This window comes from Struthio camelus, chromosome 2, assembly GCF_040807025.1.
Source record: "Struthio camelus isolate bStrCam1 chromosome 2, bStrCam1.hap1, whole genome shotgun sequence".
NCBI classification, from domain to species: Eukaryota; Metazoa; Chordata; class Aves; order Struthioniformes; family Struthionidae; genus Struthio; species Struthio camelus.
Window position 1 is genome coordinate 143,600,790 of NC_090943.1, and position 26,574 is coordinate 143,627,363.

A 26,574-nucleotide genomic window follows, 5' to 3' on the forward strand; every position below is an offset into this window, starting at 1 on the left:
ATTCTTTAGAATATTGTCCTGATTGTTCTCTCATCTGTTCTATGTCAGAAGAAAACAGGCTCAGTGGGACAGATCCATAACCTCAACCTGCCTCCATAAAAACCACAGAAATTGCAAAGAACCCCAAAAGCAACACACTCCCCCCCCCCCCCCACAAAAAACAATAACCCTCCACAGATATCCATCACCTTTACTATGGCTCTTACATCAAACATGGGTTAGTTAACGTCTGAAGATCTGCATCACCAAAGAGCCACCAGCGTGTAACTGTGCTGCTAGGGAGGAAAAACATGCTGTTATGTTTACAGCAGAGCCAATCTGCAAATAACTGTTTAAGGGAGTTAGTCTGGCAGCAAGCCCAATATTTTATACTATCACCTGGTGGCACTATTACACAGCCTTCCAAATTTCTTTTCTCAGTGTGCAAAATGTGTGGCTCCTGGGAAGACACACTGTGCTCTTGTTACTTCGGGTTACTCGGAGCCTCTGCAGGAAGGTTTGGGAGGGAGGAAGCCGACTGCCCCGCACATTGTTTTTTGCTTTGGACTGAGAGTCAGTTCTTCAGCTGCCTTCCCCAAACGGGCATGTTGTTGGCTTGACATCCGGGGAAGAACGCGCACCTATATTACAGTTCATGCTGGTTGGTATAACTAATAGCAATTTACACGTACGTTCCGTGCCTGCCTAAAGCAGAACTAGCAGAGGCAACTGAAGACCCGGGAGGTTTCAGCAGGATAAATGTCAGAAGAAAGCTGTAGTGTTACTGTAAATGGTTTAAGGGAACTTTTTCCAGATGAAGATTCTGGTTATTAAGCAGATGAAGCAGATGAACATGAAGATCATGGAATATATTCCACAAAATGTAAAAATCATTGTAAATGTGTGCCGTGAGTCAAAATAGTTTTTTTTTTTTTTCACTGTCTCCTCTAGCAAAGACAGAGCAATCTATACATCACACTAAAAAAAACACCACTACTAACAACAAAAAAATTCATAATGTGCATCTCCTATCTGCCAGGTCACAGGTGTAGTATATTCATCTACAGCTAGCTTATGAACAGTCAGAAATGACAGGTCAGAGTGCAGTTAAGCAAGAGATAACCTCTTTAGCATAGGAAGTTACATACCACTGGGTATAGTTTTGCATTCATATAGAGATTAATTTTGAAAAGTTGAAAATAAGTGCATTGGTTAGAAACATATGATTTCAAAGAAACCTCTAGGAACCAAAAATCAAATTATACTTCATTTTTTCCTCCCTAAATTTACATTATATTCACACAGAGGGCATCCTGACAGTCGAAAAAGGGCAAGTATTAAGTCTGCTAGTGTAAGGGTACACAAAACATGCTAAATGTACTCTTTTCCTCCCCCTACATGTCTATAAATAAGAGAAAGCTCTGCTTATAGGTTTATTTGAAATGTAGTTTCTGTATTTTTACTCATAAAGTAAATTAGCTAACAATTCTCTTCCAGTTCTTTACAATTAAAAATGTCTTAATATCAAGAATACGATTGCCAGGAATATTTTTAGCAGAATGAAGAAGAAGAAGTACACTGCCTGATTTTACTAACAGAATATTGGATTGTGATGCCAGGAGGGACTATTTTGATAAAGTGCATCATTATCCAAGCTCTTCTTCTCATTGCAGTTCCTCTCTTCCCCACTCCCTGGACCCCTTTATCATTTGTTTGGACTCCTACCCTTGCTGCTTCCCCCTTGTACGGATGCGTCACTGACCGTGCATTCTTCCTGTCTGCAGTGCTTCCCTTTCCTTGTCTCCAGCATCTCTACCTCTGCAATCAGGAATATCTTCCTGTACCCCAGCAGAGCTCATTAACTTGTTCTTGATTACATACTGCAGTAGTGAGGCTATTTACTATCTGACTGACTGCAGGGTTGTGTTTTCTCCCAGGCATGCTTAAAGGAAGCTTGTGACGTCTAACTGAAGTAGAACATCTTTTAGAAGAACATTTAGTTTTTAAGGCTTCAAGCAATGGAGAATCCACTACAACAGTAGACACATCATACTAAAAAAGTGCCTCTCAGATGTAGCGTGAATGTGTTTTGCTTCAGCTTTCAAACAAACTACAGATAAATTAAAGACAAATTGTCAGATAAATCACACATCCCTCAGCCATATAACTTCATACGTATGAAATCATCTCTCAGCCTTTCTTTGCTAAGTAATATAGATACAATTCTAATAAAGAATTTTTATTCTCTCTCAGTGTAAGATAGGTTTACTAGTTACATTAAAAAAAAATACTAAATGTCCCATTTGCAAGTTATGCATTATTGTCATTTAGCAAATCCTGACAGAGAAATGAGAAAAGTTAAGCCGTAAAACAATTATTTGCAGCATGTTTTTCTTGCTTTTTTATCTTGCTTGTAGAGACGAAAATGCTTTTTACTCTTAAGAAGTAAATGGCAAGCTATCCAAACAAAATTGAAGTTATGTACTTTCAGTCTTTATCAAATAAGATAAGAAAATCAATCTAATGGTGTTTATGGCGGTAAAGCAGTGAAGCAGATGGGGCTTCTAAAAGGCCATCAAATGTAGAAATCCTGTTCAGTTAATACTGAGACACTGAACAGAACCCAGTCCACCTTTATTGAAGGTACTTATTAGAAAAATAGCGTTCTGGAAGGTTAGCTACAATCCAGTGCAGTAAGGGCACTTAAGGTGTTCCAAAGACTCACGGGATCTAGTCTCGATTAAAAAGACAATCTTTCAGAACAAGCTTGCTGCAAAAAAATAATCAGGTTTTCACCCTTTTCCCCTCTTACAAGAGACTACAGTAGTGTGAGGTGAGCACTTCTCATATTACCTACCTTAATTCTCATACTTTTTACCTGCAAAGAGTTGTTACCTCATCTGTAACACCTCCTTAAAGGGAAATGTAGTAAGTAAAAAAAAGCTGAACTGCATGTCTTGGCTTCGTTTGTTTTCCCATGGTCAATGAAATCTTTACTAATGAGAAATTAGGTTTATCTTTTATAACTATTATCCTCTTCTATCTGATAGCTTTAGTATTATGTATTTAGTAATAATAAAAAAAAAAACAGGCAACTAATCAACATAGGCTTAAATCAATGCTAGACAATACAAGAAAATTGTTCTACCTTGCATAAAAACTATCAGAACAAAATCAGCCATGGATTATCTAGTTGCAGCCTCACTGGGGTTCACAGGACCTTCTTCTACTGCAGCAGAATTTTGGTCACTTTGTTAGACTGTTTTTTGTTCGCTCAGAATCAACAATGGTGTCATTCGGTATTTTCATAGGATTCACAGTGGACTTGCTTTTTCTCTGAGATTCCAGCAATTTTCAATACACGTCTAACGGTTAACTTTAGTACCTATGTTTGAATCCTATGGTTGGTACCTATGTTTGGCTTGTGAATAGTGCCTCATGTTTTATCAAAACAATAATTTCTTGTTCTCAGATAAAACATTTAATAGTTTAATCTGTAGAATGAGTTTAAGCTAATTCTTCAAACATAGTTTAACTTTCTTAGTATACTTAAGTCATATGTTTTCAAAATGACTATACGCGGGACCTATCTTCTTTCTCAGACTTATTCAGAGCAGAAATATCAGAATTTTGGCAAACTAATGAACAACCAAGCTCATCACTGTTTTACATACAAATGAAAAGAGAACAACATAATTTAAACTGTAGGTAAATCACAAAAACATTTAATTACATACCCAAGTGGTCACACATATTCATACACCTATAAGCAAATGTACAGCTAAGGTGGCTGCAAAATTGCGAATCAACAACTCTTAGGACAAATCATGCTTGCCGTGTTTTCTCTGGCAGAGGAAACAGACAGTCATTCTGTCTTCTGCAACCTAAAAGAACAGGCGAATCTCTCAAGCATATTAACTAGATTCACTGGAAACAGCGTGCTGCTGCCACTATTTAGTTTTCATGAACCTATCTAGCCAATTAGTAACTAAATTTATAAAAAGACTTCTTTAATAAATGTTGAATATTTTATCCTTGTAAAGCCTTTATATATTCCTATGTGCATACTAATACTCTATAATTGAGGAAGGCTCAGCAATACAATAACTCTATGATAAAATCCAACTGCTCTTCATAGCCCATGATAAAAATCAAGGCTTGGCAGCAACACTCAGTTCCCACAGGATTTCGGGGGAAGAGTGTAACAACAAAGCACTAAAATCCAAAAGGAACTTCACAGCAAGCTATCCTAGAGATGAACCTAACCCAACAGCTCCATCTCCTGACAGATTGTCAGTTAAATAAGAATGAGGTACAACTAAAAAGAAAGGTCAAAGTCATTAGAGGGCAAAACTGCACTGAAAAAAAAAAAAAAGAAAAATGGCAGCTGAAGAGGAAGCTTTTAAAACCGCTTATTTGGAATCCAGTATGAGCTGAAGAGATATTTGGAAGCCTCTTATGTTCAAGATCCAGAAAGATTAAACGGTGGGCAATGTGTGTCCCAGTATGATAGGAATGGCTAGAATTTGATCATTGCCAGACTCAGGAGAAAACAATCTGCTTGTAGGGCAGGGAGATAGTTCAGCTCAGGCCACTCTACTCTGACACAGACACAGGACTTGAAAGGCTGCTCTAGCAGACAGGGACTACTTGTGCCTCCTGCACTAAGGTTCAGGTAGGGTTGGAGATTATCTTGTGTTACCAACTCCCAAAAGCAAGTCACAGATTTGGCCACTAGGTCCCCCTTTAGAAGGGATATTGTTGACAAAGGAAGAGCTGTAGTCAGGGAATCCAGAGGAACATAAAGCTTCCTGGGTCAGCAAAACATGAGCTAGAACTGGTGGTGGTTACTGTCTCATTCTGGCTCCTGCAGTACCGTGACTGCATTAAAAAGGAAGAATTAAAAGAGATAATCTTTTAGTGTGTCACGTAATTCAGAATTGACTTCTGCTTTATTTTAGCATATGGAAACAGAGTTATTCTAGAATAAGTGACATCAGAATTTGATCTTAGATGTTGTGCTCACATATACTACCTTGTAAGGAAGGAAACTTACTGGCTTTGCCATCTCAATGTCAGCCTCAGAGGGAAGGGAAGCCAATTCCCAGACTTTGACAAACTGCAGTATTTGTGCTTTGGTCCTTTTCAAAATGTCTTTTTTTGCCCCTACAATGCCTCTCTATGGATGAAAAAAAAAGTTGGAGAACAAATGAAAATGAAAAAACAAATGAAAAAACAAGCCAAGAGATTGGAGCACTGTCATTCAGTTTGAGTCTTTGATTGCTACTCAGATATCACAGATTTCACAATACTTACACGGAGACCAGAAATGACCCCTAAAATAGAAATAATACGTTGTTCTTTAAATAATAGGTCTTCCATAATATTTTAAGATAAGAATGTTGAAACATTCAGTTTTCTTTTAATATAGAGCATCTGAAGAATGGATAATGAATTAAGCTATTTTAGACTTTTTTTAGTAAAACCAGATTTTTATGAACAGTTTAAGTGCATTTTTAGCTGTATAACATTATCAAGCTGTCTAAAAACATCACATCTGACTTAAATAAAATATGAGTCATCAAAAATAGTTGCTTTGGTAATTTCCTCTTCTCATAGAGATATTTACCAGATAAAATAACTAGAAATTAATTTAGTCTTACACTCCATGCTGAAGAGTACAAAATTTAGGCTTTTATAAGCTATTAAAGAAGAGCATTCTCTGTCAATGAAAGCTGCAAGATAGGAACAGGCCTTTGTCAGGACATTGCCTAGAATTTCAAGTTTGAGTGTCTCAAAGCACAAATAAGAGCCGCTATCAAGAATTTTATTGGAAGAGAACTTATTGGTTTTTCATATAAGCTAGGAATCAATGCTCGTTTTCATTAGTTTTTTAATCATTTTCTTATTTAGAAAATCAGAATCATTCAGAGAAGCAAAAATCTCTCCAAAAACATGCCGATAGATTTCAAAAAATGTTCACATTTGCAGGCAAAAGATTTACAGGATAACTCAGGTTAGAGACCTCAGGAGGTTTCTAGTCTAACCTCTAGCTCAAAGCAGGGTCACCTATGAGATCAGACCAGGTTGCTCAGGACTCTATCCAGTTCGGTGTTGAAAACCTCCAAGGAGGGAGACTGCATGACCTCTCTGGGCAACCTCATCCACTGCTTGACTGTCCCCATGGGGAAAGAGGTTTTTGTTATATCCAGTCTGAACTTCTCATTTTCATTTAGGTCCATTTTCTCTTCTCCTCCTCCCATGCACCACTGTGAAATCGTGCTGTGTCTTCTCAATAACCTCCTTGCAGGTAATGGCAGGCTGCTGTGAGGTCCCCCCGCAGCCATCCTATCTCCAAGCTGAACAAGCCCAGTTTCTTCTGCCTCTCCTCACAGAGCAAGTGCTCCAGCGCCAAACATCTTGGTGGTCATCACCCTTCTGATGACCCAGCGAGTCTGATGATCCAACGAGTTTTTCTAACCATCAGTCATCTAGACCATTATGCCCCAACTTTGATACAAGGATACTCTGGAAGTCAAAAACCTTGCTAAAGTAAAGGTAGATTGCATCTACTGCTCTCCCTTCATCCACAGATCTTGTCATTTAATCACAGAAGAATATCAGGCTTGACAAGCATCATTTACCCTTGGTAAATCTGTACTGGCTATTTCTAATCACCTTCTCCTTCATGCGCCCAGAAATAGCTTCAAAGAGAACTTGCCCCATGATCTTCTTAGGGATTGAAAGTGAGGTGAGCAGCCTGTAGTTCCTTGGATACTCCTTCTTGCCCTTTTTGCAGAGAGATGGAGCATTTGCCTTTTTCTAGTCATCAGGGACCTCCTGTGATCTCCACAACCTTTCAAACATGATATAGAGCAGTCTCACAGTGACCTCAGCCAGTTCCTTGAGCACCTTTGCCTGCATCCCATTGGGTCCCATGAACTACTTTGGGTCAAGGTTTTCTCAAGGGTCTTGAGTCAGTCCTCTTTTGCTACTGGTAGTTACCCTTCTCCCTGAACCTTGTCTTCAGGCTCAGAGGCCTCAGCCTTATCTGCATCTGCTGCCGCTAAATCACCTACCCATCTCAGCGGTGGACCCACACTTTCCTTGTTAATTCCTTTCCTGCTAAAAGAAAGACTCCTCTGTCTCACAATACTCAAAAGACAGGTCTCAAAGTACATTTGAGGTGTAAGAAATCACATCCTTTCTTCAGCCATGGTTTGCTTATAGAAAAGACCTCCACTAAGAGACAGACTGACAGTGATTCAACCTGTGTCACCCTAGAGCCTAGAGGTCAAATCAGTCTTTCTTATTCTCCACAGAGGTTCAAATTTTAGTATCCCAAGAGGAGGTGCTACTGGCTGATCTTGTAAGTTGAGCAGCTTGTCTATAAAACTGTAAAAGATTTCAATTTTGTTCCCACGTGAAGCAGGGAAATTAAGAAATCTTGAAATATTTCTCGCCCAAAATGACTCAGCAGATAATATGATAGCAATCCATGTGATTAAAAACAAAACCAGGATGCTTAGAAAAGGGACATACTGAGATGAAAGGACATTAATGAGCATCATTCTTCCAGTGGATGCTGCCTCTATAGCTCAGAACGCATTTATATTCAAAAGATACACAGAGTATTTGTAAAGGACAAAAGAAGGGTACAACATTAAAAAGAGTCTTTTAATGGCTCTGATTTTTAAATCTAACATAGAGGAAAACAAAAACGTGAAAAAATGCTTGCTTGCCCATCCAGAGTAGCTATGTGATGTGAATCCCTAATAAAAATGGTCATGAAAGGTGAATGAGTAAGAATTTTGCATAGTTACTGTTGCTATGAAAGCCACTTTCCGTATTATCCACATGTTGCACAAATTATTTCACTTTCCTTATCACTCACAAACAGGTAATGAGGTGCTTGGAAAACGACCTCCTCCCCTAAAAGTTTCTGAGACCATATTTGAAAGGAAGCAATTTGAATGATGTTTGTCAAAAAGCAGTGAATGTTCAATAACGAAATTATAGATGCATTGAGCAGGACAGAGTCAGAATCCACAAATGAACTGCATCTGGACCCACCGGGAGAGAGCTGGCAGTTTCATCTTCCATCTGTTCTTCACTAAAAAGGAGAGAATGCAGCTCAAATTTACAGCTTCTGCTGTACCCAACTCCACCACTTACCTGCTTACAACTTCTAATATACCTACCTACATGTCATGCTTTGCTAGTATTGGCAACAAACATCAGAGATGAATAGAAAAATAACAAATGTGTGGGAATAAGGAAAAAATGGATATTTGGAAGCTGCTGCAGAAAAAATCTTACTCAATTCTGCAGAAGAGAAGAAGCAAATATATTCAAGCTCCAAATGATAAGAAGAACCTTCCAAAGATATGTTTGGAAACAAAGTAGAGTATTCTTTGCAGAAAATCCTCTCCAAAATATCTACACCGATTATTATCAGAACAAGTCCCATGAAAGAAATAAGGTATTTTCATAGTGCCAAAAGTAAAACCTGTAAGAGCAGGAAGGGATTTCAGCACTATCAAAGAAATAGCCACCATGACATGATGTCTGCCTTCCAAATAAGACTTGTGCTTATTTTTGAGGAACAAGCAAGACAAAGCCTCTAACTTTGTTTTTAATCAGAGATTGCAATAGCAAATGCTCCCATGAGATTTAGCCCCATGAGAGTCTCAGGTTTTTTTAAGTAAATGTATATTTTTAAGAGCAGTGATTTTTTTTCCTCCTCCAAAAAGAAGACAAAGGATGACAAAGCTCTGTCAGGACAAGAGAACTCTGATATAGAAAATTGCCACTGTAACTGAAGTTAGTCCAGTCACATTATGTATTAATATTGCATAACAAACAATCTTACATTAGCAGATAGTATGGCACAGCATAAATTTAGTAATAAACACTATAAATGTAGATACATTCACACTTAAATCTGTTTGCTCTGACATGTTCTAAAGCAAATAATTTTAATGGAAGCAGCTTGGAATGTATGTAGGCAGAAATAAAGAGAATCTATTGCACATGTAACTATCATGCAACACACAACTGATATTTATTTATGCTTCCAGGTTATTTTAAAAGTCCTGACGTGAAGTGGTGTCAATTCGTAGCGTGGGTACACAGAAATATAGCACCAAGGTGGGTTACAATTATGTCCACTAAATAGTAACTCATCAGTTCTCATTTAGTTCTCCCTTTTGTAAAAGGAGAAGTTGGTTATTACTTAATCTCGTTAAAAAAGATTTCGTATTAGGTTTCCTTGTAAAATCTTTCTTTCTGTTAAACTGTTTAGTGCATTAATCATAATGCGTGTGACAAGTCATTACTTCCATTTACGGATCATTAGATTCTTCGGAAGATCCATCTTATCTTCACAAGAATACATTCTGAAGTATTAAATTAGCAGTAGTGACTAAACTAGCCACTGCTAAATTTAAAGTGACTACCCAGTGAAACGTTGTCTCTTGCATGGAGGATTGGGAGACCACAAGAAATTCTGGCTTTTCGTATTTGGCTCTTTGACATTAGCTAGTAATGACCTATTTTGAAAACTTTGTCCATTAGTACGTATTCATTTGGTGTTGCTTACCCAAAAGCATTATTTCTCCTCCATGCGGATTTTATATCAGTATAATTTCATTGCTCTTAAAATGTCCATATTCTAGGAATACAGTAGTGTAGAATACTAGTGTTGTCAGGTCATGATAAACTAGTAGAAAATATGTTATTAAAATAGTTTTCTACTGATCTCATTTATATGAAAGGTTGTAGAGGAACAGGTTTTGTTGCTATTTTTTGCAAGTGGAACATGAAATGTTGTTTTTTAAATGAACAACTGGAGCAATATGATTAGGGAACCTTAGCCATTAGCATTTTGCCCATTAGCATTTCCCCCAAATTGCTGTTTGAAGAAGATTTTTAGGAGAAGAGGTGGAACGTGGAAATAATAAACAGCTTGTTAACAACATGCATTTCTGCATGCTGTATGATATACACACATATGCACACACAAATATTCTGGATAAATTGCTAAGTGTTTGCAGTTGAACCAGCAATACCTTTCACCGGAGATACAGACTGTATCAGTGAAAGATGTCTTCTGAGATAGTTTATAACTATAAACTTCTAAATGAAATAAGCTGTCCTAGCAGAATAGCCTATATAAAAAGATTTGCACTAAGGCTTTTATGAAAGTATAAGGACATACTATTTAAAAACTGTTTCATTCCTCCGCCCTCCCAACCGTGTACTCTAACAACATTTTCTAGTATAAATTAATGTTCTGTTTCATGATTTTTATTGCCTGGTTCCTAGAATCAGGAAAATATTTTTATGTTACCATCTTCATTTCAAATAATTGATTTACTCGATACCAGTGTTGTAGTTTTATTTTAATAGCAAATAGAACAAAATGAAGTCTTTTACATCTACAAAAACAGCATTAGGTAGATAGGCAACATCCTCTTTGGGGCATCTAAGCATCTTACACCACAACTTTCATGGCTAGAAGTAGGAACCAGAGAATACTCTTCAAATATATATCTTTGTAGGGTAATGTAGCACAACATTAGATACTTAAGCCACCTTAAAAAGCTGCTAAATGTATATCCTGCGGCATCATACCATCAAGAGATCTTCAGCTGATTCTTACATGCATCATAGTTGTGATACTGCAGCTGGTCTAAGTACAGCCCAGCTAAGGGCTAGTTGTAGCCTGGACACAGCATCAAGCTGATACAGTCTTATGGTTTCTAATTCGAGTTACTCCTATAATACTCCATTGTATAATGTTCCAGCCCACTTTTCAGAGTGCTGAAGACCTAGATATTTACTTTTTCTCCTTCACTTCAGAAATAAGTGGCCTAAATTTTTAAGTGCCTGACACATCTAAAAAGTCTAATTTTAGATTTTTATTTTTAAGCATCTTGGGTGCTCTTTCTAGAGTTCTCCAAACAATTTTATCCAACCCACGAGGCAGACTGTGTTGCCTTATTAATCTAGGAGTTCCCACTCAATTTCTTCTCACAAGTTCACCACCGAAGGTGCAGGAGCCTTCCTGCCTGCTGAGCCTGCCATATGGAACTGTTATTTCTCCCCCTCACCGAATCTCCATTTTCTATTTCATTTCATCTGAGCACACAACTTTTCCCTGTTGCTTCTTCATCTCAGTTCTTCTCTCTCTTACATATTTTTAATCCACTTTTAAATAGTACAACTGCACCCATTAAGTTTGGGAAGCATCTGAGATGCAATTTGTCAGAAAAATGAAATACAAAATAAGTATTTTGTGGATGGTTCTTTCAAGTAGGAGCAGTGCTGATGAAATTTTAAAATCTCTTGAAATTATCAGGATACTCTTTCAACTCTTTCAATACACATTCAACTTCCAAAGGACCTAGGCAAATCTGTGTACACATAAGGTGAGATATAAAATTAAAAAATATTTTGATGCTAGAGTATAAAGAGGTCAGAACACAATCTGTTAGACAATTGGCTATCGTTGCTCACAGTAGCTGAGAGTATACATGAGCTGCTATGATTTCTTCTGCAAAGCATGTGTATGCAAGGTGAATGCTCACATGTTTTGGAGTCTGTAAAGGTTTACAGAAGAATGAGGTTTACAGAAAGCACTTCAGAGATCTCAACATATATATTCCTTCAATGATGTCAATATCCCAAAACATATTTTTTTTATCATTTTGATTTTACTCTTTCCATGAGCTGATAAAGTAAGGCTGGTTACACATTTCTATATAGATAATTTTAAGCTGTGTGGTTAGCACACAGTAAATATTATGGGCAATGGTTAACAAATCAGGCTGACCCTTGAAGTTAAGTTTTAATGGGTAAAAAAATGCTGAAAATTGCATTTTAAAACATAAAATATGCATATTTGTACATGTCTAAACATAGATTTCATACTTCTTTTAGATATCTAGATTTGAACTCAGCTCTCGTATCTATACAGTGCTATGAAAATCATTATCATAATTATAATTACTGAAGGAAGTTGTTAAGAAACATGAGAGACTAACACAAAACATACATGGTGTTAGTTTACTCAAGTTACACTAATCGCTACCATAAACACTACCATTAGACAGTTTAGTTTGGGGTTAACATAGCAGAATGCTCATTTTAAAGTGAAAGAAGCAAAGCCAGCTGCAAGCATCAGATTTTCAGCACATTTTCTGAATCCATTTATCACCATAATGATTAGGTCATGTTGCTTGATCTTCGACTTGGACATAGATTGGTTTTAGCCGAGAAGAACTTGCAAACAAGGTCAAAACAAGGTGAAAACCCGGTGTAATTGTATTAGGTCAGCAACAGGGTTAATATGCTTGTTTGATCTACTTAACGGCCTAACTGTCCATAAACCACACCACTAGAATCTGCTAATCTGTTTTAAAGTCTCTGCCCGTTCCTGGTGTGTCGCTATATTCATCCTCAGAAAGCAGAGACTACTTTGTAGTTATCAAGGGAGTCAGTTAAGTCACAGTCCTGAAAAGATTTAAAGGGAAGCAAGGCATGAAACGTTTGCTAGGGTGCCTAGGATGGTTTTAGGAAGCTCTTAGATGCTAAAATCTCAAAAGAATATCCAGAAACCCAATATATTCAAAAAAAAAAAAAATAGCCAGAACCCCCTAACTAATCCTGGCTACCTTGTCCTAGAAATACTTCACACTCAACAGCCTCCTCCTCCAGACTAGAAGTCCTTCTAGCCCTCTAAATTATCACTGCCTAAAGTCTGATGCAATCCATTGTTAAAGGTGGTTTCTTTCTATATCTTTCCTCCCAGAATTGCTTCTATGTTTTATTCAATATTTTTTAAGAGAAAAAAAATGCTGAGGAAAAGAACTCCAGTAAACAGTGCAAGATAAATAAAGTAGGTTAATTCTTAAGGGTACTTTGACATCAGCATTAACACATGACAACTTAGTGCTCACTGTGGACATGAGTAATCTTAGCAACCAAATAAAATTAACCGAAGGAAAGAAAACACAAATAAACAGGAAGACCTTGCCACTTTAATAATTACATTTGAAATTTTCTGTGAAATAAAACTCACCAATGGTGTAATATCTCTTCAACTCACTCCTCCGTGGATTGCGTCTTTGTGTATTTGTGGTGTTGTTCTGTTCCTCCTCAGAAGTAGCTGTCTTAGTGACAAGCAAAGATTTACTGGGCTGAGGTGTCTGAGCTTCAGCTGCCCCTGGGTTGCATCCTGGCCCACTAATATCCACCGACTGGGACTTCTTCTTTAATCTAAAGACAGGTTAAGGCAGTAAGGTATTACTAGTCTTCATTCTATAGGTAGATTATGCAATTTGTTTTATTTATATAAAACAAGACCAGCACGTTTACTGGATGTCCCAGCAGAACATAGAACAGTGGTAAATTAGCCTTGCATTAATTTCCTCTTTCAGCTCCTGCTAAATCAGTTACAATGTGTGCATCTCAACTTCCTACAGTTCACGAGTAGCTACGCATGGTATACTTCCCTCAGATCAGCCTGTTGAGCATTTGAATGATCAGCCTGTAATCCATTTCAGAGAAGATGATATGCCAACAAATTAACCTATAATGTAAACTGATTAAGTTACCTGGCTTAAATTTCCACAGATGAAGGGGGTACAAAGAAATTAAATTATTTGCACAAAGTTGCTGAAAGGTCCAAGAGCCAGGAACTGACTTCTGAACTTCTGATCTTCTGAATTTAGTCGTAGCTCTACAGCTGCATTTCTCCACTCCACAATAATTTCAACATGCTATTTCTCACTATATTCAAGAGTCTCACTGTGAGCTGTTACTCCAGATACCATTTTGTGCACTGCAACTGCAGGTTCTAGACAAAGGAGCAGAAATTCTTTCTCCTGTAGATTAAATCAGCGTTACTCCACTTGTTACTGGCATCCAGGTATTAACCACTATCTTCCAAGCCTGGCCATCCAACCTTTTTTTTTGTTTATCCATTTAGTTGTCCACACATCCAGTTCATAAAATCATAATTTGGATATAGTGGGAGACGGTGCCAAAGTCAAGGTAAATGACACCACTGCTCTCCATCCTCCCCAAATCTATTAATTCTATTAGAGTTCTACAAGAGAGAGAGAGTTACAGAAACATTTTGAAATTCCACTTAGAGTGATGGTGGAATCACTATCACAGTATCACCATAGTTCTGGCATTTGCTCTATCTCTAGTAACATAAAATAGAAGTTATTATGCTACTAGAATTATTGAATAGTGACAAATGTTCTGTTATGATGAAGCCCACTCTATATATGCATTGGGTTTTTTTCAAAGTTTTTCTTAAATTGTTATATATATATTTGACTACTTGATTTGATTCTGGAAATAAAAGATATTTATGACATTGCAGTGCCATACTGATCTGAGAGGAAGGATCATAATATTTCTGAAATTCTGAAGCAAGTAAAGTAAAATGATTAAGTTTTGTATTTCCAAAGGACAATTTTATTAGGGTAATGATTTAATGCTAACAGCCTCCCTCTGAACTCTATGCTGTCTTGTTTTTTAAACATTTTCTCCTTGTATTCATTGCAATTAAGTAGCATGAATTCTGCACTGAGAATGAAATACTCCCGTTTAAGCAGAGATGATTTTTTTAAAATACTATAATAATAATTACTGCTGTCAGTAGACTGGAAAATCTTCCAGTCGCAACCAAGCTCTGTAAGGAATATTAAAGTATCAAAAGTGTATGTAGAATTTAATGAATGATATTATGAAGGTGAAATTACTATACTCATATGCAGCACTGCTAGTCCAGGGAAAGGACTATCAGTTAGAAAATTAGCAATTAGAAATAGATGTGGTCATTGAGAATGATTACTTATATGGCGGTCTTCTTCCGCAGGCCTGGCCTCCAGGGTGGGAGGCAGCCCTCCTCAGCTCCCACGTGCCCTCATGGACAGGGCAGGAAGGCAGGGACCTCATCCTGCCTGTGTGCTGGAAAGGCTGTATCCAGACCAGTGTCTTGTCCCGAACAGGGCCATCGATGGAAAGAGTAGGGGCACGCACACAGTGATACCTGCCCCAGCATCCTCCCAGCTTCCAGCAGACGCAGGGTTACGGACTTCCTGAGACAGATGATGCATCTTTGATTTTAGTGGCTCTTCAAGTTATATCCCTCGGTTTGTCCTTAACTACATAGGCAATGTCCTGTGGTGACAGCTTCCCGTTTAACTATGTACTTTGTAGAAGTACCACCTCCTTTTTGTTCTAGGCTACAGCAGTCATAGTAGCTTGTTTTAATGACAAGTACAAGTGGCACTGTGAGAAATAAAGCACAGTACTCCATATACCTCAGCTCCCTACTTCAGCTCCTGCTGTTCAAAGAGCCCTGTAGATATGGGAAGAACAGTTTGTCACTGTGATACAATCTTTACTCTGGGGGTTTGAGTAAATCTTTACTCTGAGGATCCTTGTCAGTGGTCCATATATGGCACAGCAGGAACCATCCAGAACAGCTTGGTATGAACTAACTGAATGCTTTTAGGAACATTCATACATAGAGAAATCAAGACAAGACTAAAAAGCACATCATTGTCTGTGATTAAAAATAGCATGAGGACTAAGGAAAACTGTTAAATATTTTGCTGGTATTCAAAAAGATGCTCCAGAAAGTGAGATTTTGTTTTGAGAATTTCTAGATTTAAGCCTGCAGTTAGTCAAATGTATTTACCTAAAGTGAAGGCTAGAGTATTTTCCTAACTTTGTTAATATTGAATCGTGTCCCATTATGATGTTAAATTCTGCTGTGTCCTTGAATATGCTATTTTTGGGTAAGATAAAAGGAATCTCCAAAATTCCTTGCCACTTGAAACCTTTCAAGGTTTATAGGATGCCTTTTGGGAGGAAAATCACTAGTTTTCAAGAAATTAACACTCTACCTATGTCTGACCCAAGATTCCCTCTGAGGTTTCAAAAGGACACAATGTGTCTTGCTTCTGTGGTGCGCAAAACGTTGTGCATAATGAAACTACAAAGTGCTTAATACTTCCAGAATTTCAAACCAAGGTAAGTGAGGTCTAAAGATCAATCAGTGTACATATGCCCTGTATTGTGCCGATGTATTGACACTGAGGAAGACAGGCAGCTGGTGAGCTGAAATAATTACACAAGTGGAAACATATCCTTACCACATATATTCCAGTTTTATTATGATTTCTTTCTAAGCCACCAAGGCTGTTGGAAGGACAGTCCAATTAATAAAGCTGTGAATTACAGTGTAGAGTTAGTTAATACAATAGCTTGCCGCACCGTGGGGAATACCAAGCTGTTGTCATAAATGTAATGTGTTTATTCTTCTGGAATCATGCGGAAATAAAGTGATCATACCTGTCATCTGAACAGTAAAAATGCACCATGACCTTTTCACGTGACTGGTGATTAATTAAAGACTGAGTTCAAATGCCTATAGCAAATTAATGTGCAAAAATGAAGAAACAAAAACCAAGACCAATCCTTCCAGTGCTACTCTTGTAATGCAAAAAACCTTAAAGGTGAGAGTTCCTCATCCATAGGTACCTGAGCACTAAAATTAAAGAACAGAAGTATGAAAGACAGGCAAGTTCGTACACTATTGTCAAAATAACAAACTGTTCCTGAGAAACCATGGTGATAGTGCTTTTGCTGCCAGCAAAGATGGAAAGATACTGGGTCTGAATTAATCCAGCCTCTGAGATAACGGGATCATCCGAGTAGAACGCAGGTTCAAGTAAGGACAGGAGTTTAAAGGAATGACTTGACAAAAACAAGCAGCTTGTTCCAATACAACTTCCTTCAGCCTATCTGAACTGTCACAGCTGAGAAACAGTTTGAAAAAGCAAAGGAACAAAAAAACCACAGTAGCCTTTAAACTGCATCTGCATTAGACTTCAGTGTCTTGCAAGAAAAGCCTGAACTCTATGTATATTTTGAAGCAGAAGCCAAGAGAACTGCTTCTTTGTAAGCCTGACCCTTTTCCAGCACCTTGTTTTATTACTAGCCATGTGTTGTTTGTTTGTTTTTTGAATTAAAGTTGTACAGTCAGGCTGTAACAAGATTATTCTCTGACAGAAAGGCATCTGCATAGGAAATGCTTCAGGATGGATCACCTTCCTGGTTCCTACTTTGTTTCAGACTGTTTGCTTGTAGAAAAATGAATAAAAGATGGAAGAAATAATGTGGCAAAGTTTATAGTGTTTTTTCCTCTATGTACTCCACAGCAGCCTTCAACTAACTTTTGAACAGCAGGCAACACAAGTCTCTGTCAAGATAGCTTGCTCTGACCCGAAGTGACCCTGCTGCAGTCTGACTGCAGACAGAACACCTGCAAGTATTTCAAAGTCACCATGGCACTAGCATGACTTGGAAATGCATATTTGATAGCAAGGACAAAGTCCTAATTGGACTGAGACTCGAATTAGAATGGGCAAAAATATCTTTGTAACTAGCCTTAAGGCATAGGAAAAATATATATATATATATATATATATATATATATATATATATATATATAAAATATATGCAAAATATATATAAATACAAAATATAAATAATAATATGCAAAATAATATATAAAAAAAAATCTGCAGTCCCTTACAGGCATGCATTCCCTAGATGGTCATTACTGCTGTCTGTTGGCTACTGACAGTTTCTGTGAAATAAGGTGGCGGCCTCACTTGAATTTTAAAGTAGACCGGCATCTCCACAACAAAAACTGTAAGTTCAGAGAAAAGACTAACATGAAATGAGTATGAAGGCCCTAATACTGACAGTTAACTGCGACAATCCATCCTGGGTTGAAGTGCATGACAGGATATAGCAGGCATTACTGAAATGCCGCTGACTGGATCTGAAAATGTAGTATTTGTTTGAAACTTGAGTTATTTAGGGGCTGAACAGCACCTCTTAGATGGCCATATCAAAACATACACAAACAGATGTATGAAGTGTAACTCACTTGGACTATGGTTAATATCCCATTTAAAAAAAAAAAACAAAAACATTTGTTCCATTTATATCTCCGCATTTTCCTTAGAACAGATGTCATACACCCCATTAATTCCAGCTATGAGAGACCTTCTAGGTAGTCATTCCTCTGCGCTTCTAATCTACCAGTCAGAGGCAGAAAGCTCAAATCTCTCTCTCAGTATTCTGCCAGGTTCAGATCGCAAAGGATTTGCTCATTTAGCTAACCCATGAAGACTGTGTGCCCCCAAATTCTGTGATGTGACATATCTGTAGGTAGACACACTGGTGTGTGCAAGAAAGGGGATATTTTTGAACTTAGACTTTTTTTCTCTTCCTCCTCCACATACAACTGCAAAGTTTTCTGTTGCATCCTAGAAACAACCTAACAGATGGCTCCAGCTTTTACTTCAGCCTGACCAGCTGGCTCCCTGCGTCCCCCAGCAACACCTCCCAGGAACAGGTCACTATGAAAGGATTCTTAGTGTTTTCCTCAACAAGCAAAAAATTCTCTCAGGTATTCAGGTATCAACCACCAAATGCTCTAGGCACTCAATATATATGGAAAGGCATGAAATCCTGGTGCTAATGTGTTTGTTTGGAATTCTGTTATAGATTTCAAGAGCACTAGGATTTCGTTTCTGTCATTCAATATCATAGATCTACTCAGTTCCTAATATAATCCATGAGCTGTGTGTTAACATTCATTATACTTTTTCATTTTATAATTGCAAACTGATTTTTTGTAAAGCAGCATGGTAAAAATAAGATGTTATCCTCTACACAGATCTTGAGAGCAGCTGAAACAAGAGTGTCTGGCAGTCCAGTCCAAAAAGAAAAACAAAAAATTAATACATTTAAACCATTTATGGTGGAAACAATCAAGCATACAAACAATCTCAGGGGCTAGGAATCCATACAATTTGATGTTTGTAAAACTGTAAGTAAAAGTCCCTTACTGCAACAAAGATTTGGAGGAAAGCCTAATGCATTCTTATGCACTGACTATAAAAAGATGTCCCTACATCCCTTGCGACTATTCCGGGGTTTTAGTACATAGTTAGTAGGAGAAACAAAATCATTAATTTGAAGAGTGACGCTTATTCTTCAGACATGTATTTAGTACACGTGCTATTTGTGAAAGCCCAGAAGAGCTGGTTACGAATTTGAGTTCTTTGTAGCAAGAATTGCGATTCAAACCAATGCTGACAGCCAGAATTTGATCTGAGTCTGGAAAAGAGTAAACTTTCTTCCTCCTTTTTCAACACAGCACTGCAGAGGTCTGACAACTTAACTACAGGAGAAGGCCTAAAAAACCCTGGCATCTGCACGCTCGGAGCTTCTTTATTTCTGTTATGTACACTGTATTAGTGCGGTAGAGGAAGAAGAGTTATTGTGGCTAAAACCCTGTAGGACCTACAGAGTTTCCTACACCCCTGCCACCAGCATCCTCACGTCTATAGTCAAAGTCGCCGTTTTTTTGTGGGCGTTGGACAGTATCATGGTCTCTCCCTACCACATAATACCAAGTATGCTCATCCGGCAGTATGAAGTGGCTATTAACACACTGCCTCCCTCCCCACCTTCATACGAATGTGCATTTGCACAACATGGCTGGCATTTTTGGACTCCCATGGCAGTAAGGAAGCATTAGGTGACAGGCTTGTGGTTTGCTTCAGTTATTCCAGGCAGGCTCTGTTTCCTGCACGAGGCTGCTTCTGCATACGTGTAGCATGAGGCAATGCCCTGCAGATCTGCTGAAAACATTTTTGTTTAATGCTCTTGACTACCACCTGCAGCTCTGGCCATCCCCTCAGAAACGAAGGTTATAGAATTAGAACGATACAGACAAAAAACACTCAGTGATGACAATGAGATGCTTCCTCATGAGGAGAGACTAAACAGACGGGGAGCCCTCAGAGAGGAAAGGGGACGACGGCAGGGCAGCAGTACAGAGATCTCTTTGCTCATGAGTAATGGGAAAGGTGAACAGGAAATGATTTTCCACTATTTTCACAGTGGAAGATTTAAGAGGAATCAAATGAAAGCAAGCAGCGGGTTTGAAGTCAACAGAAAGTAGTACTTGTTTGAACTGTATATAATTACATGGAGGAAATAACCGTGCAGGTTAGAAGTATCACTGAGTACAGAAATGACTTTTACACAAGTCATGGAAAAAGGGTTCATTAAGGGCTATGAATCATGCTGATACCCAAAGTACTGAGCCAATGACTGCTGGAAGTTGGAGGGGTTTCACAGAGAAAGAGTCACTAACTACATGCCCTGTCTCTCGCATGCTTTTTTCTGAATATCCACTTCTGCGTAGGAAGCACTACACAAAACTGAGTGCAACATACTTGCAATTCAAATCTGAACCGCTCATTGTGAATTGTGGAGGAAAACAAAAACCAAACACTACAAAGCAGTTAGAAAATACAGCATTGCTAAGGTGGAAGTCTGTCAATAAACAAAAAACAGAAAGCCCTTCAAAATGTTACTTCACATGTGGATCATGCCGAAGACTTTTCTGATAACGCAAGGAACTCGTGACATTATTTGGTGGCAGAAAACAAGAACAAAAATCCTTCACGTGGGTGGTGTAATGAAAGGATTAGAAATTAATTCACACCTACGCATTCCAAAAAGCACTTCAAATTTGGGGGATATATATCAACGCTGCAATGTTCAGGCTAGCTTCAGGAAAGAAAACAATGTTGGCACAAGTACTACATGCCAAAAAATAGTGGTATTTCAACACCGTATTCTGACATTATATTTTGATCTATTCCCCCCACCCATCAAAGCATATTCATTTGAGCAACTGGAGCAAGCATATTAAACACAATTTTTTTGTTCCTTTAGACACGCTATGCAAATATTACCATGCAAATGAAATACACAATATTTGTTCACGGTTAAAATACCAGAGAGCCAATCAAAACCACCCTCTCCTCACTTCCCAGTCATCCCTATGGATATGGTCCGTAAATATATGTATGGACCACATCCATATGGAGGAAAACTTCCACCATACGTTATTCTGTAAGTAAAGACAATGCCAAAACAGAAGTTTCCACAAGGTGTCAGGAGGAAAGATGAAGAATATCTAAACTACTGAAAATGGTTTTGTGGTGTCTGGAATAGGCAACCCAAGCCCTGTTAACAAAGGTCTATAAGCAATGCTTGCCCCTAATGTGCCCCTAATGTGTATTCATCACAGAATAAAGACTTACGAAGATGAACACAAACCTTGTGATTATTCCTGGGAGCATGACAGCACAGCTACAGGTAAACCCTTGGAGGATCATTTACAGGAGACATATAGCTTGGTGGCTGCCAGGTTACATCCATTAAACTCCAAGTGGGAGAGTCCAGAATCCCCTTGTGTTTGGAGCGTGGCAAGGCATTCTCACTGCCTGCGAGAGAACGGTTAGTGAGTCCACTGTCAAAGGATTCAAATCGCTCTGCACACCACACATGGGGCTGGAGATGTGGATGAGGTATGGCAGAAGTGGGGAAAGTAGCGATGATGATGATGGAAAGGAAGATGGCAGCAATAATGCTAAACACAATACTTCTCAGGTAGTTACAGCGTGCATAGTTCATTCTTTTTTCATGCGTAAGCTTTTGTAAGGACTGAGGTAAGAGCTCAAGATAATATGGCTTCCCCATGACGTTTCTATAACATTTTACATTTGCTCTACGTAGGTGGAAATAACACGCACTGCAATTAGGGTGTGTGTTTTGTCAGGTATGAGAATTTCTTGATCTCCAGAATTTCGGGATTCTGAGGGAGTTGGTTGCAATACTGTATTATTGGCTGACAGTTATATTAATTCTAGACATGTTTTAGAATAGACATCTAAATTAAATTACTATTTTGGATCTTGCTATTTTGTTAATAGCTGCTATACTGTTATTTAAATAACTCCCACTAGTTCCATTTTCACAAAAGCTCTTCCAATGCTTTACCCAAATCTGCTTTAGTACAATTTGCACGGATCTTGAAAATTCCAGCTCTGCCATATTCAGCACAGAGAAATTTTGCATAATGGCCTCTAGGTGACTACGAGTTATATTTAATTCATATTCACCTCATTAATGCTGTTGCATTATATCGAGTGCAACCTTACTTATTAGAATAGGATGCAAATTGTCCAAACTATTTTAAGGCTGTATCACTAAGGAAAGTCTTTACTTCACCTAATTAGAAGAAGCTATTTCTGAAATCTCTTTATTACAGACTGTAACCAGCACCAAGGCCCTGTTTCCCTGAAAATTACTGTGTGATTTTCACGTTGGCAGGACCAGGTCCTACATCATCATCTTCTCTCTCCCAAACATAGAATTCTCAGCATTTTCAAAAATACATGCACCCAGTGGTCTGGGAGCTGCATGACATATTTTGATGCATATAGAATACCTCACCTACATTGAACCCATAGGAACTCGTAGCATTTTTCTGTATAATTATTTTAACTTTATCATAGTATCAATTGTTTTCTATACTAATGGCAAGTAATTTATACATCAACAGGGCATTTTATCTGTAGCCTTTTATTTAGGCAATTACATTTACATTTCCTTTTGATTCCAACCCCAGGCTTGACTGTTTTCCAAGTTCTTTACCAGTCAGCAGCGATACCCACAGGCACTTACTGTTCCTGAGATTGCTACAATATATGCAGACATAATATGCATACATTTATATAGTCAAATTTGGAAGCAAAGGGGTCTTTTAACTGTTTAAAGAGACAGCAAAGGAGATTGGAATTACAATGCTCTTACAGCAACTGAGATTTGAGTATTCTGATTCTACCACACCAACAAATAAGCGTCAAAACAGTAGGCAGCTAAAATTAGAAGAAAATATTGTGGATATGCTTGTCCTAAAATATAGAAATGCAAATCTTCAAATTCTTCTGCATTGTCCAATAGCTCATGCAACTGGAATTGTACACAGTGAAACAACTGAAAGGCTTATTTCAAAATATAATAGCAATTTATCCTTTTTTTTTTTTTTTTAATTCCATGAGACATACAGGGGACAAGCCATTCCAATCTCACTACTGCAAATCATTCAGGGAGTTTTAAAGGCATTTTGTAGAAGGAGAAAAGAGAATAAATACAGTGAGGAAGAGCCAGTCAGCAGCATCTCTCACCTGCAAGCTAGAGTGCTTTCAAGAAACAGGACACCCATGGGTCTAGGCTCCTCCTCAGCCCACTGAATAAACTCCTCTCCTTACAACATGGCAGCCTGCTCCACCAGGCTCTGACAGCTCGCCCTCATACTGCAGCCAGGCTGCTGGGCAGCAACAAACCCCAGTCATGGGGCCAGACTGAGAGAGCCTGAATCTTTAGTCTACAGATTAAGACACGCTACAGAGAGTGCAAAGATGCTCTTCACTCTCCCCTCAGACCACAGGGTGGAAGGAGGGTCAATCCAGGGCAACAGAGGACATACACCTTGGGGGCAATGGACCAAACCCTCATGCTCCTTCCCAAATAAAGAGTCCTCTTCCTAGATCCATGAGACTCATCCTTACACTGAGGTTCCTCAGCCAAAACTATCCATTTCCTATCCCAGCACTGTGGCTATTCAGCCTTAATGTGAAAGGCATTTTTCCTGCTTTATTTTTGTAAAAATCAGGCACATCCCATGAGACTAATGTTAAGATTGAAGAAATATCTAATATCTAGCGGTCTTTGGAAGGACACATTTGTCTTCTTTGAAAAAAGGGAAACTGCAAGACTGATAAAGACTAGAAACTTAAACTGTAAGCCAAATAATATCTATCATCTCAGTCACCTACGTTACACCACCAATCCAGTTTATGTAAATGCTGTGTCCTCATATATTTGCAAAATAGGTTAGTCTTGAAAGAAGATTACATATTTTTCCAATGTGTACATAATATATTCTTCCATAAGTCCTCACAGGTCAAAAGGCAACTGTCATAAAATGAAGCAATTAGCACCAATTCCCAAAGGCCAGACTTGAGAAGACTAAACATCTAGCTTGCTGCTTGCTAAAAACATAAATTGGTTCTCAGTTTGCTCTGCAGGACGTGTATATAGGATAAATCTCTGTGGAAGTACCTAATTTGTCAAAGAATTGTTAGAAATTAGGTAAAATGAAAAATCTTTCACAACCGCAGCCAAAGAATTAAGTTTTTGCCTTTCATCTCATGCATAACTGAAGTATTTGGAATAGTAGGTATTATTTTAATAATTTAATGAACTCTGCAGAAAATACATAAATTGTATAAAATATGCTTTATATTGATTGGCATACACCCTCTTGTATTTGGTTTCACACCCTCTACTGAAAGCATGTCAGTGTTTCTTTTTTCTTATTACATCCAAGCTACTTTTTCTTAAGGGAGTTTCTTTGGCACTTGCCATACATGTTTCAGAAAGTACTAGTCTTGTTCTTTTTGTATCTTTGATTCATAAATCAAGTTAGCCAACACCATACTAGATGAGAAAGAAAGGTCTTCACAGTTCTATGGATATTTTGTACATAAGCAAGACAAAAGGATCCCCATACCCTCCCAGCAGGGGCAACCCTCCGATTCTAAGTATTCAGCTCAGATCAATCCCTAACACCTTTCCCTTTTCTCACTCAGTTAGTAACAAAGCAAAGTAGAAATTATCAGTGTTTCCTCTAGAGCTTTAAGAATTCTCCAGCATGGTTGACTGTGAGGACACCAGGCTGTACTAGATTCGCTCTGATGCTGCAACCGTACAGTCACAGATACAGATCCGGAGCCACGGTAAGGTCCCTTGAGAAGGAACAAGAAAATGGAAAAAAATCTATTAATTGTACCTATTGAGAAAATGCTCTCTCAAGCATATATATTTTCATGTTTTGTCATCACAAAAAGTAAGTAACGCCACCTGATCAGTTTATTAATAACAGGCTACACCAAGTGAATCTTTATATAAGGAGAAATATATCTCACCAAATGAATTATGAAATAGTGCCTAGTTATTTAACAATAAATAAAAAATCCAAAAGACTATTTTGTTTCTCATTTCTGTGGTAGAAGGAGGAACATTTTTAACAACTTTTTACTTTGTGCCGCAAGAGGGTAAAGGTTGGAAAGACATTTCTTTATGTCTTCATCCTCCAAGCACAGCCTCACAAACATTTTCTCATGATACACTGCCTTCATCTGAGAAGCCATCATGCTTCATAGGAAGCTGTACCACACGGAGCAGCAGGAACTGCAGAAGAGGGAACTGGGGCATGATAACCCCTAAGAGGGAGTGAAGGGTTTCAGGCAAATAGAGAGATTATGTTCAATTTGAACATAAGCAAACTTGTTTTGGGGATAACGAATGAAGGTGAAAACAGGAAAAAAAATCATTCAAGAACATTAAGGGTTTTTTTAATATTATGAGAATGCTTGAAACTTTAACATTAATTTCAGTATCCTCCAATGACAGGAACAGAAAACATGTGAAAAGTGATCATAGTTAAATTTCCCACTCTCAGTAAGTTCTAGGTCTGTCCTGCTGTAAATAGGAGGCACTGCCACTACCTAGCCTTCATTAAGCAAACAATTTTCTTTGGATGTTGGCTCACCATGGACAAATGCCTACGGGAGCAGGGGAAGATGTTATGGGAGGGCAAGGAAAATACTGGATACCAGGATCAAGAGCCTCACCACAGTTATTTCTCTTTTTCCTTGTGCAGGTGGGACATATGGGCAGCATATGATGATACTGAGATTCAAGAAGACCACCTAAACCGATAATTCAAATTCAAGGTGAAGTACAGACATATCCTCACCAGTGAAAGAGGATGACCCTTCTCTTAAATATCTGTTTAGATTTATGCCTGTAACAAGCAGCAATCTTTTCCTCTCTTTTCCACTCATCAGAGTAGGATAATGACACAAAGTAGAGGTGGACAGTATTTTTTCTGTGAGAGACTGTAAAATACAGCTGCCCCATAGGCTTTTTTTTTTTTTTTTAAATCAATAAGCCCGGGGAGCAGAATTATTACAAACACTGCAGCTAGATCCAGTACCAATCCAGGGGCAATCTATAGGCATCATAGTAAGTTACATTATTTAAAGAAGAATCCAATCAAAAAGACTATCTCATGGCTTTCCAAAGCTGAGCGAGGACTTTTTCCCCCAGTCCAGAATAAGGCACAGTGCACCTGAAGCTGGTCGGGCGCTGCCAGAGCGCAGGTCAGGATGGTCACGTTCAGACTTGACAGGCAGGACCCAGCCGAACAGGGGAGGCACGAGGAGAGGAGGAGCTAGTGCTTGACAATATGAAAAAGAGAAGCCAAGGAGTGATTTAAAGACAGCTAGAAGTGTTCAAAACCAGAGCCCAGAAGACAAATGAGGCTGCAGCATGTTAAATGAGGCAAGTGAGTTTAGAGGCATTTACGCATTCAGCTTCCTAACTAGAGCTCAGCTGTAAGGAACAACTGTTAAACAACAACCTGATCAGAATTTGTAAGAAAACAGGCATACAAGCTAAAACATGGAAGCTGAATTTAGATGCATGCAATAAAACTGTCAAGAATTTAAAAGCCCTACCATATAAATCAGAGGCTATTAGTCTAAATGCAAAATAAGA

At 38.3% G+C, this 26,574-nt stretch overlaps 1 protein-coding gene across 14 annotated transcripts in view; it reads right to left on the reverse strand.

The window, feature by feature from the left end:
- Window positions 1–26,574, reverse strand: part of OXR1 (oxidation resistance 1) — a 282,934-nt gene that overhangs the window by 124,664 nt on the left and 131,696 nt on the right. For 10 of the 14 annotated variants that reach the window (XM_068932814.1, XM_068932821.1, XM_068932825.1 and 7 more), the window contains one exon: window positions 13,064–13,260. In XM_068932814.1, coding sequence (XP_068788915.1) covers window positions 13,064–13,260 — 197 coding nt within the window. Of the gene's footprint in view, window positions 1–1,741; window positions 1,868–3,716; window positions 3,754–13,063; window positions 13,261–21,222; window positions 21,390–26,574 lie in introns of those variants that run through there. The other 4 variants (XM_068932818.1, XM_068932816.1, XM_068932832.1 and 1 more) reach the window with 3 other exon arrangements.